The sequence below is a fragment of the Arachis duranensis genome, chromosome 3, assembly GCF_000817695.3.
Source record: "Arachis duranensis cultivar V14167 chromosome 3, aradu.V14167.gnm2.J7QH, whole genome shotgun sequence".
Taxonomy (NCBI): Eukaryota; Viridiplantae; Streptophyta; class Magnoliopsida; order Fabales; family Fabaceae; genus Arachis; species Arachis duranensis.
Genome location: NC_029774.3, coordinates 37,503,772 through 37,518,733, shown reverse-complemented (window position 1 = coordinate 37,518,733; position 14,962 = coordinate 37,503,772). Strand labels below are relative to the sequence as shown.

Genomic DNA, 14,962 nt, shown 5'->3' with positions numbered 1-14,962 from the left:
ACAGATGAACCATGAAATGGGGAGAAGAAAAATGGTGGTTGTGAATTGGATGAGAACGGTGAGAAGAGTAACAAAAAAAAAGGAAAAAAATAAAAGAAAAAGGGTTCAAACAAAAACAACACACTAATAAGGAACAATAATGTTAATAATTGATGAAAAACAATGATGAAAATGTTGAGAATTTTGGATGAGAATGTTATTGCGGCCACAAATTTTTAAGGTCCCATTGTTGTGATATTTGAAAGTTAATGCTTAAAAATATGCTTAAGTAACAGAACAATTTCGAAGTGAGAAATATCTTGAAAGAATTTTGCACGTTGATTCATAAAAAAAATGATTAAAAATATTCGTAAGAAAATTCCATATGCTAGAGCTTTTGAGTTGTCCGTATATCATTTGTGTTGGAAACCGTATCTCCATGAACTCAAGTTGCTAGCTCGAGTTTTCCAACATTACTTCACCTCTTGAGAATGAGACAACTTCCTTTTGAGCACCTCATTCTCCTTTCTTAGTTTCATGATTTTCTGCTTTAGTGTCTCCACTTGCCAGTTTGAGGTCATTTCTTGCTGCTGGTCTACCAACTTCTCTTTGCAAATCACCACTGCAGGGTTCAGAAAAACATCGGTTCTTATTTTTTGATGACATTATTATTACCAAAATGCTAATGAATCAAGTAGAATTAGACTTTAGGTTTTGGAGAAATGTTGTGTACACATTCTATATCATACTCAAACCCGACACACACCTCTCCGTTAGCTCATGCACCTCATTTAAATTTAATGGTGTAGAGGTATGTGTCCGTATACAAGAGAAAAAAAAAACAATTGCAAAAATAATGTGAGTCTTATTCCTGTGATGCCTACTTCTCTATGACCAAATAAAAATTCTTCAAAACAATAATGCATACATAGAATGATAGAATAAGTGATATGGGGAATCAATCAACACTTACATTCCTTTTCCAGTTTCTTTATTTTTCTGTTTAACTCATTTTTTTCTTCCTGCTCAGCCAGGAGGCAATCTCTCAAGTCTTGAATCTCAACATTATCTGTCAAATGATGATGTGCAAACATATCTTCAGGCCTTTACCAACATGTGGAAACTGAAAACAATGCAATTGTTGGAAACAAAGTGCCTTACATTTTGATTCCACTTCAAAATGGATTTGGTCCAACCTGTTAGCTAGGACTTGCATATGATTTTTATGTGCTGTTAAATCTTGATGCAGCTGACTTGTGGTTGATTCATATGTGGCTTCCTTATGTAGACATGCCCTGTAATAACAGAAAAAGATCAATGAAAATAAACAGAAAAGCTTCACTGATAGACACTTTTTTATGTGAATCGTCAAATACTCACTTAATCTCAGCTTCTAATCCTGCAATTTTTTCTTCATATTCTTGCTGAAGTAGTTTCATAGCCTTTTTATGTTCCTGCTCCGAGAAAATAACCAAGGGAGGCGACGAGTGTATAATCAAAATGTTAGAGAAATTTACTTAAATTTTCATCCTGAAATTAAATGGGTTAATTATTCAAAAGATTTGAAAGGAACTCACATCTTCTTTAAAGAAAACTTCTTTACTTGCTCTTTCCAGTTCCTCTTTCATGTTGAGGCATTTTGTGCGGAAATCAACCTGTCAAATAGTATTAAGATTAAGAGAAAAAAATTTACATAAATTAAGTCCATGAAAATTTCTTTCCCCCTATTTCTACTCTCAGGCCTCGTACCAAACCCACAGTTATAAAAATTTGCAGCTAACTTTGAATAAATTGGTTAATTCAGCTGAAATTGCAATTGGATAGTGGTTGTAAATAATCATAAAAGTCACAATGTTGATGAATTTATTGTAGCTTCAATGATGACGCTGCAATTACGTACCGCAATTTACAACCAACTTTCAATCATAGATCCAAAGCATGTTTATTTCATCCTTATAGTACCACCTTCTCTACTCAAACAAGAAAACTGAGTCCAGGGCATAACTTCAAGCACCTGATCAGCCAGATTCTTTAAAGACTCCATGTACCGTTTTGCCATATTTTCATTCTCTGCAAAGAAACTTACGAACTCAATTTTAGCAATACGAAACACGCAGATGCAAACAAAATTATCGATTCTGAAAAATAATATTAATTATTATTATTATTAAGAACCTCTTCTGAGGGTGATGCAAGTAGCTTCGAGTGATTCACGCATCTTCAACTCTCTAGCGTGGTTAGATTGCAAGGAGTGCATCTCCGAAATGCCGTTTTTAACATCCTGAAAGACAAACCGAAAAGCAAATCGACATTGAGGATTGAAAATTATTAACAACGAAGAAAGTATTGGAGTTGAGTACCTCATAGATCTGATCGAAAGCGGAGAGCAGTGATTCCATTTCTTCGTCGCTCGTTGCCGCCATTTTCTTTCTCCCTTCCTTCGAAAATTCAAATGCTGTTTTATATGTTTTACTTTTTTTTTTTTTTTGCCATCCAGCAATTGTGCAATTTCGTAGTGAGAGGTATTGGGCAAACGTGGGCCTTAGCCCAATTCGATTTTGTATCTCATCTCAAGTTCTCAACTTGCTTTGAACCAAAATAAATTTCCACGACCAAAAAATATCCAAAATAAATTTCATGAAAAAAAATGAACATGGAGATGTTGGAGAAAGTAATGTAACACGGGAAAGAGAAGAAAAGCTGAGAGTAAAATCTGGTGAATTTATTACGACTATAACGATTGTAGCAAAGAGATGCAAACAATTGAGATGATGGTATACTGGTATCAACAACGATCGTGCCATGATCATGATTGTAGTGACGATACCAATTTAAAATAACTTTTTCTTTTTCCTCTCGGTACATATATACCATTAAAATGGTAGTACTATTGTATAGTGAAACAATAATCGTCACCAACTTAAAATGATATTTTTCTTTTATTTTGAACATTTTTCTGCTGCAGAATTGTTCCGGTCTCAAGCAACCTTTTTAGAGTCTTTATTTATTTATTCATGCAACTTTGAACAAGGATCAACAAGCTTTGGATGTGTAATAGAGTGAAAATTCAAGAGTGAAAATTTCCACCCCATTTTCCCTCCAACCAAACATATTGTGGAAAATACAAGAAAAAGGAGATGGAATGGTTATGGTTTTGAGAGTTTAAGATGAACAAGAGAACACACTGCTGCTTTCTAACCAAATGTATCACAAGTAGTTTGAATTTCTAATTCCATTCTAGTACTGTTAACACTTAACACAATGCATCTGGCCTTTGTCTAATTGTCTTCCACTCTATAGTAACTAACGACCTACAAGAATTACAATATTGATGGAGAGAGTAGAGCGGAAGGGAAAAATAAACTAGAGTCAACTTTCCAACTCAAGTGGAAAGGCTACATGTACCTCGTATAGGTGGTCCGAAACCATGACAGTAAGATGGATTACACAACAATGAACGGAGAGATACAAAGACCACTAAAGAGTAACAGTCTTTTCAAGAAGAAAGTCAGACACACAATCTGGTACTCTTCATGTGGCTCAGTCGGCGAGAACTTCCGGCGTAGCATGGTCATCTTGACAGCCGTTGATCCCACAGGATTTGTTCATCGATCTTGATCAGTTTCTTATCATCAAGGCGTTTCCATGTCTTGATTCTCTCCACACCCATCCAGGAATTCTTTCCCTTCTTAAGTTCAGCCATGATGATCCTTGCTCTCCTTGGCCAACCAGGCTTCCCATAGGCATGGTATCCAAAGCCACCACCATAACAAAACCATATCCCATCCAAGTTTCCGCAGAAATCATTCGTGTGGTCATGGCCCATGAACACAGCCTTCACATCTCCCATGGAGACAAAGGTCTTCAAGGCCCCTGAGTTCACTCTTGGACAAGCTACGGCCTCTTGAAATTGGCCAACAATCTTTTTGTACCACAGCTGTGGAATTTCTGGGATCGGAATATGGAAAAATGCAAGTGCTGGTGGTTTGCCAAGGGGAATATCCTCACTTGGATTAAGAGGATCCTGTTTTTGCCCCTGTTAGTACGTGACCTGCAAGATGTTAATGTGAATCTAAAATAACATAAAATAATATTGTACAATTAAACATAAAATAACATAAATAATATTGCACAGTAGGACTAACATTTTTCACCATGGCATTAATAATTTTGCTTAGATTAAGTGTTAAGCTATGATGGTATGCTATCAAAGGTGAAATTCAAAAGGATGAAGGAAAAATGCTATTTAACCATCTAAACAATCACTATCTACCACCACCCAAAATTAACAATAAAAACGTCTTAGAGAAAATAAAATATAAGTAAACTATCTTAAGCTCTAAGAAATTATAAGCCATATTAGGCGCTGAATTTAGAAAATTAAAGGTGTTGAATTCTTTTTCTATATTCACAACATCTTAAAAGCATTTGAATGGTAGTTAAAACTCAAATTTGTCGGCCAAATGTATATAGCTATATCAACTATCAAGTTAGTCTTTTACAGAGTTTGGTTCTTTATCATTGAATAGATTGCTTGATGTCTAAAATGGACATCAGTTTAATTCTTCAACATATCTTGGGATACCAACTTGATCCTTAATTGAATTGATTATTAATTTACCCTGTGCATGACTAATTTGGTGTTTATTGTTTTGAGGGACTAACTTGATGTTCTAATTATCTTTGGAGGTACAATTTAAGAATTTGCTCTATCATTAATGACCAACTGATAACAATATTCAAACCAAACATTGTTAATTTCTTTTTTGGGATAAAAGAAGAATTTAAAAATCAAGCATTGTTATTACCTGGAGCCAATTAAGTTGAGATTCCCTTATACCCTCATATGTTCGAAATCCCTGATAGAAAGCCCTTCCTCCACTGTCAAGAAAGAAAAGATTCAAAATGCTACTGTTTGCCATCGTGGAACCTGGAGCACCATATACTTTTATGTTATAATTCCCAAAGCCATCAATTTTAGTTGTCACACCACCTTTAGTAGTTCTAGTGAGACCATCAAATGATGGATTGATTTGAGAGACAGAATAATCCATAAGGGACATGAAGCTCATTAATTCTTCCCGATTCATAGATGATTCATGGTCATGGTTCCCCAGGACTGCTGCCCAAGGAATGCCCGACTCCATGGCAGGACCAAAGGCCTTACTAAGAGATTCTGCAGCATCAGGTGTACTTGATCCAAATATGTTATCCCCTAATTGGGATAACTGAACCAATGTTAATTAGGCACGAATGGCAAATCAAACACACACTCAAGAGAATATTTCTGAATTAAAAAGAAGACATTAGTACATCACCATATGGTAACTGAACATGAAAAGTAGGACCCCAATGAAAAGCAGCACAATTTACTTCAGCCATATTAGATATTGAACAGAGAAATAGTAGTGAAATATTTATTTTAGGCAGACATAAGTTGGAAGAATTATTCTAAACCAGATAATGCTTAAACACTGCTAGTTCCAAATACATTTGGATAGGTAGAAGATTAGCAACCTATTCAGAAAATTCCAAACAAATATCGTGTCTATAAACCCTGTCATTTGAAATCAGTAGGTACATCAAGCTCTAAGCAGTTGAACTCTGTCATTGAGTCCTCAAAGCTAAAAACCTAATTCCAAGCAGAACCTAACTTGTTTTAATTCCTTCTGTGTTTGATTTAGCAGGGGTAAGAAGGAATGGGAAAGTTTAGATATACCTTGAAGCTTGAATTCTCATTGTTTTAAGAATTGGGAGTTCTGGAAATGCTAATCTTAAATTTTCTTCATTGTTAAATGAAAAAAGAATTTGATAGTTTGACATTCTTTTCTTTATGATCACAAGATAGTAAATACATTTGCTTTTTCATTTAATATTTTTTTTGTTAATTGACTAATATGATAGACTGATATTACATTGTACTCCTCAGGTCCTAAATAAGTGTCTCGTTATAATATGCACATGGATTAAGGAAATAACTGAAAACATCTTGATTTTCAATAAACTACATTAATTGTACAGAAGAATTACATACTCCTTATACTTTCTCATTCCATTTACTTTCTTTCATTCATTTAATAGAGTTATTAGTGGGAAAAAAATAATTATTGTTGTCTAACTTTTCTAAATGAACACTTATTTGGAACCAAATCAAATTAACACTTAATCAAAATGCAAGGGAGTAAAAAATACTCCTAAATACTACTAGAAACCAAATTCAAAATTAGATATTTTCAATGTCTTAAAATCTTAAAAAACAAACAAATTTTCCATCAATTAACAATTAAGAGGATCTACAAGGAGTCCAAATCATTTCTCTTATTAAGTATTAGGAATTAGGAGGATTAATACAAGATGTTTTAGAAAGATAAATTAAACCCTTTTATTTCCCTTTTTCTAAATGAAGGTAAAATTATGTTCTCTATCCTAATCCTTATTGCTTAACCCTCCTTTCCCTAAATACATCCCTTTTCATTGCTCTACACTTCCCCCTGCAGTACGTTCTTATTTTTACTACAAATAAACCATAAAGCGATAGAAAGGTTTTCTATGAAACTTTCCTTTAATTTCCCAAGACCAACATCTAAACATAACAGCGACAAACCGTAAAATATCATTTCGTGCATATCCAATTAAGAACAAACTTCTTTTCACTACAGCTACATTTAGTATGTATTTAAGTCAACTCCCCTAACTTCCAAACTTCAAAACATTTCAGAAAAAGAAAATGTATTATGTATTATCATCTCCTACGTAATCAAAAGCATACAAGCCATTCACATCCATGCTTTACCAATCAAGCAAGACACAACAAGAAAGGAACTAATAAAAATTAACAACAAAAAAAGTGAGAGAAAGTAGCAATAATTAAAGAAGTGTACCAGTGAAGGCAATGAAATCAGGATTCTCGGCGCGAATGATGCGCTCGAGAAACTGAGTGGTGTTGAGATCGGAGCAGAAATCGAACTCGGAGGACAAGACGTCTCGGCAGCGAGTGACCTTGCCGATGCCGTAGTGCATGTCCGCCACCTGAAGGATCTTGAAGGTTCCGTCGGAACGGAAGCGAAGGGGGAGATCGGCGACCTTCTTGACGCGCACTGTTTCGTCTCCGTCGAGGTAGAGCTTGCGAGAGAGCAGGTGAGCGGCTGCCAGCACCAACAAGAGATAGAAGAGAGAGTTTTTGCGGTTCTGATGATGCTTTGTGTAAGGATCCATCACTGTGAATGTGATTTGCAGAGTGCCTGCTTTGCTATCGGTCACCTCTCCGACTCCAACGGAACGCTCCCAAAACCATATGTTTATCTGGTAGTTATTGGCAAACAGTTTCTGTTACCCTGTTTTTGGTCTGAAGGTAAAGAAAAACGGTAGGAGAAGCAATTTTTAGTACTTTTATTCCAGAGTAAATAGCCATTTTGTCAGTGTCAAAATTAACTTTTGACAAAACAGACTTTAATTTATTTTTGATAAAATAACTTTTGAAAAATACATTTTATTTGATAAAGTGATTTAAACATTTAGTCAATGATTTATTTATTCGGTCAACGATTAAATTTTTGATAAAAATACTAATTTATGTTTATTTTTTATCTAAATTACTAATTTATCTTTTTTTCATCATTTGGTTAAATTCTTTCTATTTTTAGATAATGAATGTTAAAATTAATTATTAGTAAAAAATTAAATTCTTTTACATGAAAATAATAACTAAAAATTATATTATTTTATTTTTTTATTTACAGAGACACTGGACTTTTTAGTTAATGAAGACTTTTGTTTCCTGTAACATTTTTATAAAAATAATTTAATTTTATAAATTTTTTCTACTATAATTTATAATATCAAGGCAAAACCAATACAATTTCAAAAGATTTATATTTCTGTAATAATATTATAGACAAAAGCATTAGTTGCTTCTAATATTAACTCGTTGCCATAATCGGTAATAATAAGGGTGCAAACACAAATTAGATTTTGGGGGAAAAGTAGTTAGGGACAAACGCAGATCGGATCGAATATGGCCAAAATCTTAATCCGATTCGCAATAAAATAATCGGATTGGATCGGATCGGATCCAATATCCACCATTTTTAAGCTCCGATCTGATATATTGGATATCACAAAATACAAAAATATTTTTAAAAGCTTATTTTTATTAAAAAGTATCAATAAAATCTATTTTTCTACTCTTTTAAACATGTTTACTCTAAAAATAATATCAAACATACTTTTGTTAAATAATAGAAAAAATAATACAACATATATGATAATTATTAGTTGAAATAAAGCACAAAAAATATTTATTTATTTATTGATTTTTGAGGATCCACATATATGTGGATACATATATAAAATTCGCAATACAATCCTATTAGTGTGTGGATCGGATCTCACCCGATATCATTGTGAATCGAATTTATACCCGTAATTTTCAAATCGAATTCAGATAAATACTACGGATTAGATCCGATTCATAAACACCCTTTGGTAGCGTGAAATTGAAATATCAGTTCATCTACATCTACACAGAACACATGTTGCCTAACCTGGCTGTTCCACATTCACGACGAGTCCGTGAAAGCATTGAGGAGATCATTGTTTGAACAATCCAATCTCAAACTCACGATTTTTTGAGGTTTTTGCTGCTTACATTTGGAGGTCCAAGTAAGTAGTACTCTTCAATTTGTTGATTTTCGACGTTAATTATAATTATAGCATACTCGGTTAACATACAAAGAGTGGTAAAACCAGTACTGCCAGATGAATGTTGGGGTAATGTACTAATATTTGTGTTCTAATATATGTTGAGGTGATTGTGAAGGATTTAATAGAGAGACCCATTTAAAAAAGAGCGAGCTAATCAAGAACCGCCTTATAAGGTGGGAGTAATAGCAGCGATGATAATGGAGTGAGCGAGATTGGATGGTGAACATGGATAGTAACAGAGAAATGAGATGGAGAAGAAGAATGGGGTGGAATGGGAGTGACGATAGTGATAATAATGATAGAGGTAGCTTAGTAATTTCATTAAAATTTACTGTTGACTGGTGAAGATGAGAATAGACATTCTTAAGCTGCCACTTTTCAGCCAACCAAAGATCTAAAATCCGAAGATCCGAATAAAAAATGTAAACATAATTCATCTCATTACAAAGTTGTCCCTCTTTCCTTTATATAGAATACCAAAAATTCTTATCCAAATCCCCAATGCACCATTCAAAACTATTCTTCAGAATATCCCAAGTTTTACACAGACTCCTCCAAACATAAGATCTTTTAGACGCTGAGTAGCTGAACTCGTCACCCAAAGAACACCGATATTTATGTGCCAGCACCTAAACCCAAAGCTTGTGAGGGTGATGTAATAATTTCTAAGCTAACTTACCAAGAAGAGCAATATTAGTACAAACGGATCTCTAATTTTCAGACTACCAAACTTTTTGGGGTGACCAACACTTTCAAACTAACAAGATTTAGCCCCTGATCATTGGCATGATCTTTCTAGAAAAAAGTCCTCATCATGGATGCTATAGAATTTGTTATTCTTTTGGAAAATAGAAAAACTTGCATGCGGTAGATAGAAATAGCCGCCACAACCGAATTGATCAAATAGAGCCTATTTATCCTATTAAATAAACACTATTTTCAACTAGCTAACTTTCTCCGGATGTTATCCACATAGACATGTTTGGAGGCATTGTTGAGATATTGGATTTTTAATTGATATGTTAAATATTTGTATCTTTTACGATTTTTTTAACTTAATAGAATTATGACAAAAAGAAAAAAAATGCATTCTTGTATATTAAATAAGCTCGTTTGCCGAAGAAACAATCAAACTATTAACCTTTTTGTCATCACTCTTCCAGCTCTTTATAATAAAGACTTTTGCTAGATAGACAATAACTTTTGTGAATAATATAAACAATGGGCTTTAAAATAAGTCCAATAAAGTAAAAACACACTACACTCCCAAATTACTCACCTAAATCTTAATATTAGAATAATCATTCGCACACCTAATGAATTGAACATCCGATATATTCATTATTCACATAGTTTAGTATTTTCATTGTTTACCTATATTTTTTCTTATAATAATTATAATATCATTAATTTTTCCATTAATATGATCCATGAGATGTGTGTTTGAATGTGAAGAGCCTGTTTTGCTGTCAATTAGACTGACAATATGGGGAAAAATATTTTATTTTTGTTGGCAAATGGTAATATGCAGATGAATAAATTATTGACCAAATATTTGAGTCACTTTGTAGAATATATTTTTTGGGAGTCATTTTGTCAAAAATAAATGTTGAGGTTTGTTTTGTCAAAAATTAAATTTTTCAGGTGTCAAAATGGCTATTTACTCTTTATTCGATGAATGCTAAAATACTATTAGAATTTATTATTTTTGACTATCAGATAGTCATTAATATTTAAAGTATGAGATAAAATATATTGTTGAATTACTAGACTATAGAAAATGAATTGATAACTAAGTGATGGAAAAAAAATAATAAATTTTGATGATTTTTTAGTATTTTTTATTTAGTCATTATTTAATTAATACAAATATTAAATTATCTTTATTAAATAAATTTTACTAATTTATATATGTAAATTCTGAAAAATATAAATGCAAATATGCAAACTCTAATAAATATATGTGTAAATTATATATTCTTTTACACAAAATTTTTGTAAATATGAGTATAAATTATTACTGGTCAAATATTAGCCAAAAATAATAATATTTATTGATCATGTAGCATTATTCAAGAGATAAATTGATTTGACTAACTATAGAATAGAACTGCAACTTCCTCTGATAGAAAATGTTATTAAATTTTATTTTTGGGTATAGAAAAATGTTATTAACTTATTATTACATTTGATACTGGTCCAACTAACCAAATGAAGATGCTGAAGAGATTTGGATGGGAGCCAAAAGTAGAAAGGAGTGTTATGAAAAGAAAACGCTAGGTGTATATTAAAATTAATCATCAAAATTAGTCATCAATATAAAATATATATTGAAATAAAAAATATACATTAAAATTGTTCGTACCTTGGTCTAAAATTTAAATTTAGGCCCAGAAAATAGACAAAGCCAAATTTATAAACTCTACATATTCGACCTTCCCAGACCGACCTCCTGGTAATAGGAGTGTTCAAATCCAAACCAATCCAAATTAAATTGCTCATCCAATTCAATCCAAACTGAAAACCGATTAAAACCACACTAATTTAGATTTGATTGGATTCTATTTTTTACAAACCGCATGGATCGCATCGAATTTCAGATCTACTTCTCAAAACCGATCAAATCCAATCCAAACCACACTTATGTAACTTATTTGAATGCTCTGGCTAAAAAGGGGATTGATTTTAAAGAAAACTTTGTTTATTTGGACTAGGAAAAATTTTTTGAAATCAGAAAATCAGTCTGCTCTGATCTAGTTAGAGAGTTTTATGCCAACACGTACTACCATGAAGCACTACTAAAAAACTAGTTATTACAGACGGATATTTTCAACAGATTTTATCCCATGAAAATACAGATGGAATTTCAGAGGAATTTTTTGTCCGAAAAAAAAATGAATTAGCATAAATTATACAGACGGAAAAGAGAATCCGTCTATAATTTTATCGGAAAAATTAATTTTTTTTCGTGGAAAATGGTTACAGACGGAAAATCCGTCTGTAATTAAATAGACAAAACACTGCGTTTTATTAAATTATTACAGACGAAAAATCTATCTGTAATTTAAAATTTTCCATCGAAAAATATTAAATTAAACCTAATTCTACCCCACTCTTTCGAGCTCCATTCACACTCCACTCAACTAAAATGAGCTTTTTCCTCTCTCCTTCCATGAGCTTCTTCTTCCGCTGCTGCCGCCGCCGCTTGCGTTGTGTCTCCTCATCGCACGAGTTTCAGTCACATCAAATTCGAATCAATTCAACAATGGCCGATGTGGTTTCACCTTCCTCCAAAAACAAGACGCCCACTACAAGAAAAAGCAATATTTGTAACAAAAAAATTGTTACAAAAAATCAAAATTTTGAAACAAAAGAATTTTGTAACAAAAAAAGGGGCTGTTGCAGTATGTCCCGTTACAAAAAGTTTTTGTAACAAAAAACGAAACTGTTACAATTCAAAATGATATTTTGTAATAAATTTTTGTGATACAAAAAACCAGAAGTCATTACAAAAGTGGTAACAAATTTTGATGTTCAAGGTATTTTTGGTGACAATCTATTTTTCCTATCATAAAATTTTGTTACAAAATATAACTTAATTTTGTAACATTTTTTTCTTTAGTTACAAAATACTATTATTTTTTAATAATTTTTTTAAATACAAATTACACACATAATTTATCATATTATATTATTTTTTTAATTAAAAAATATATTAACTAATTTACTCAACAAGTCAACATTTATATAATATATAATAACATAGATAGTTCAAATATCTTTCACTAACTAAGATTGTTTTATAAATTTTCAACATATAAATCTTAAAGTACAAACTAACAAGATACATTGAAGAATCCTAATGAACTAGATAGATACATAGGACAAGAAAAATAAGAAATTATAAATCTCCAAAATGTAAACTACAAATTACAAACTCCATCATGTTCATACAACTCCTTTCTCATTTCTCACGAAGAAGTTCTAATAAGTGCCACACACCTGAAAATCTTAAATAAAAAAATAATAATATAAATTGTATAAGAAAATCTTAAATAAATTGAAGTGCCATACAAGAACAAGAAAATCTTAAATAATGCAGACTCACTCTAAGAAGTAATTAAGAACTTAGTATTCAGAAAGGAAACAAATACATAGTATTATAAATATGAGTTTAGATATAGTGTCAAGTATTGAAACCGAACTGCATACATGAAGAAACAGAAATCCAGCACAAAGTATGAAGGTACATGAAACTAAAATCCATCCAATAACTACTAGGCTACAACCACCACATAATTCAACACAATCATGATTTAAAATATAATAAAAAAAGTAGCTCAATATAATATAATGACCAACAGTCAATGAACTTACAAGTATACAAGACACTGCATCCCAAGTAAGGAATATTTTGCATATTCAAAAGGATTTTCTGAATCAAGCTTGAAAGAAGCACTCAATTTCATAAAAATAGAATTTGTTTCTATCAATTATAATTAAAACACTTTGATTCCTGTTCACACCACATGATCATTATTCATTGCATCAACTAATCCTTCTTCCTTTTCTTTTTAATTTTTCTCTCGTATAAAACTTCAATATATAAAAGAGCTAACACTTTTCTCCCAATGTTACCAATTCATGAGAGATACAGAGAATCTTCAATAAAAATAATCAAAAGATACTAGTGTCAGTGGATGATGCTATTATATGCTCTTTTATTAGTTCAGAGTTTTAACACCTTATAATAGGTTTAACTAAACCTCAATCTTCTTTTACTTATAAGTTGATAGTTTGTATATACAAAGTAGTCAATAATTAATGTGCCATAAATATGATATTAATTAAAAATAATAGTAATAAAAAGAAGTGATGCACTCATCACAAGGACACTTGTAGATTTTTATTTTATTATTATTTTTTTCTAAATGGCATGCAACACATTTCCTTTCTAAAAAAATAGTTTAAGCTTTTAAAAGAATTGGCTCATACCAATTATATTCTAAGTTCTAACGTGAAATCTCAAAACTACTTAATCTTTTGTTTTAGACCTATTAACAAGTTGAGATGCTGAAGATTAATATGTAAATCAAAAATAAAGAATTTCGGACATCTTGATGTTCAAATTTTCAGAGCTCTGATCAATAGACGTGTTCACATCAACGTCAACATAAGTATTAGGTAAGACAAGAAGCTAAAGAATGACCCAATAATATCAGTATAATTATCTACATGCTACTGAAAAAGTAAATGATTATAACCAGTTTCCTGGGCTTCATTATAGCATTACAAGACATAGCTCTCAGTTGAAATATGTTTACGTTTATTGAATGATGTTATTATCTAATGGATTTTCAAAAGGGAATTTTAATAAAACACATTATCAAATAAAAGAAAGGTATTAAAAGAGCTCTCAATAGAGAAATTGAGAAACTGAGAGGAACCGAGACACCTTACTTGTAAAACTTGACAGTTTTCTAGTGTGCTTTTTCCACTTTGTAGTTCACAAAAAATTCCAAATAAAGAATAAGCAAACAGAACAGTAGTAATTGAGTTAGTAAAACATTAATTTTTAAAATTTTCCTTTCTTTGATTGTGCGGGGTGTTTTAAATGATGATTTTCTTTTCTTTGGAATGGATAATTATAAATATATAATCCTCCAAATCTTATGGTACTTTAAAATGTTCATACAAATGGATAGTTAGATAGGGGTTTGGAGGATCACATTAAAAAAGCCCTCACTATCTAATTCCCAGACTTCCAAATAAGATAATGGTTTATTATATGTAGATGCAGATTTCGATTAAATGTACTCCCACCAAAAGATAAATCTAAAAAAGTTAAGCTATTGTAATTCATCAAAAGAAGCAAACACCAGTTTCCATTGAAGTTTCATATCCATTAATGCTAAATTACTAAATTACAAGTAATAATTTGAAGTTCCAATAATACTAAATTACTAATTAGAGCAAGTAAAAAAAACAAGCAACAAATCAGAAAAAAACTACACAGAACAATAATCAATAGCCCTAATATTCACAAATTCTGATAATAAAAAACAATATCCCTAATCAGAAGTTCTAAAAAATTAAATCCTAGACTTCCATGGAATTCATAAATTAAAACAGTTAATTTCAAAATAAAAGTCCTTACCTCAATTAGCCAAAACTCGGTAATTGAACGCAACAAACCATTCGTTTGTTTTTAATTCCTAGTAGCAACAACTTTTCTCTTGGAGCAGCAGCAACAATGATCTCAGCACCAATCATAATTATT

At 31.6% G+C, this 14,962-nt stretch overlaps 2 protein-coding genes across 2 annotated transcripts; both read right to left on the bottom strand.

Annotated features, from left to right (window-relative positions):
* Positions 1-318: 318 nt before the first annotated feature.
* LOC107478785 (protein At-4/1) lies at positions 319-2,402 on the bottom strand. Its single transcript, XM_016098912.3, has 8 exons — positions 2,340-2,402; positions 2,155-2,260; positions 1,994-2,049; positions 1,557-1,634; positions 1,360-1,433; positions 1,141-1,274; positions 953-1,048; positions 319-601 (listed from the first exon to the last, which is right to left on the bottom strand). Exons 1-8 carry the CDS (start codon positions 2,400-2,402, stop codon positions 453-455), a joined length of 756 nt encoding a protein of 251 aa, XP_015954398.1. The 3' UTR covers positions 319-452.
* Positions 2,403-3,184: 782 nt separating this feature from the next.
* Positions 3,185-7,325, bottom strand: LOC107478740 (probable inactive purple acid phosphatase 28). The gene is made up of 3 exons (XM_016098873.3): positions 6,861-7,325; positions 4,788-5,194; positions 3,185-4,015 (listed from the first exon to the last, which is right to left on the bottom strand). The coding sequence occupies exons 1-3, from the start codon at positions 7,192-7,194 to the stop codon at positions 3,551-3,553; spliced, it is 1,206 nt and encodes a 401-aa protein (XP_015954359.1). The 5' UTR covers positions 7,195-7,325; the 3' UTR covers positions 3,185-3,550.
* Positions 7,326-14,962: the final 7,637 nt, after the last annotated feature.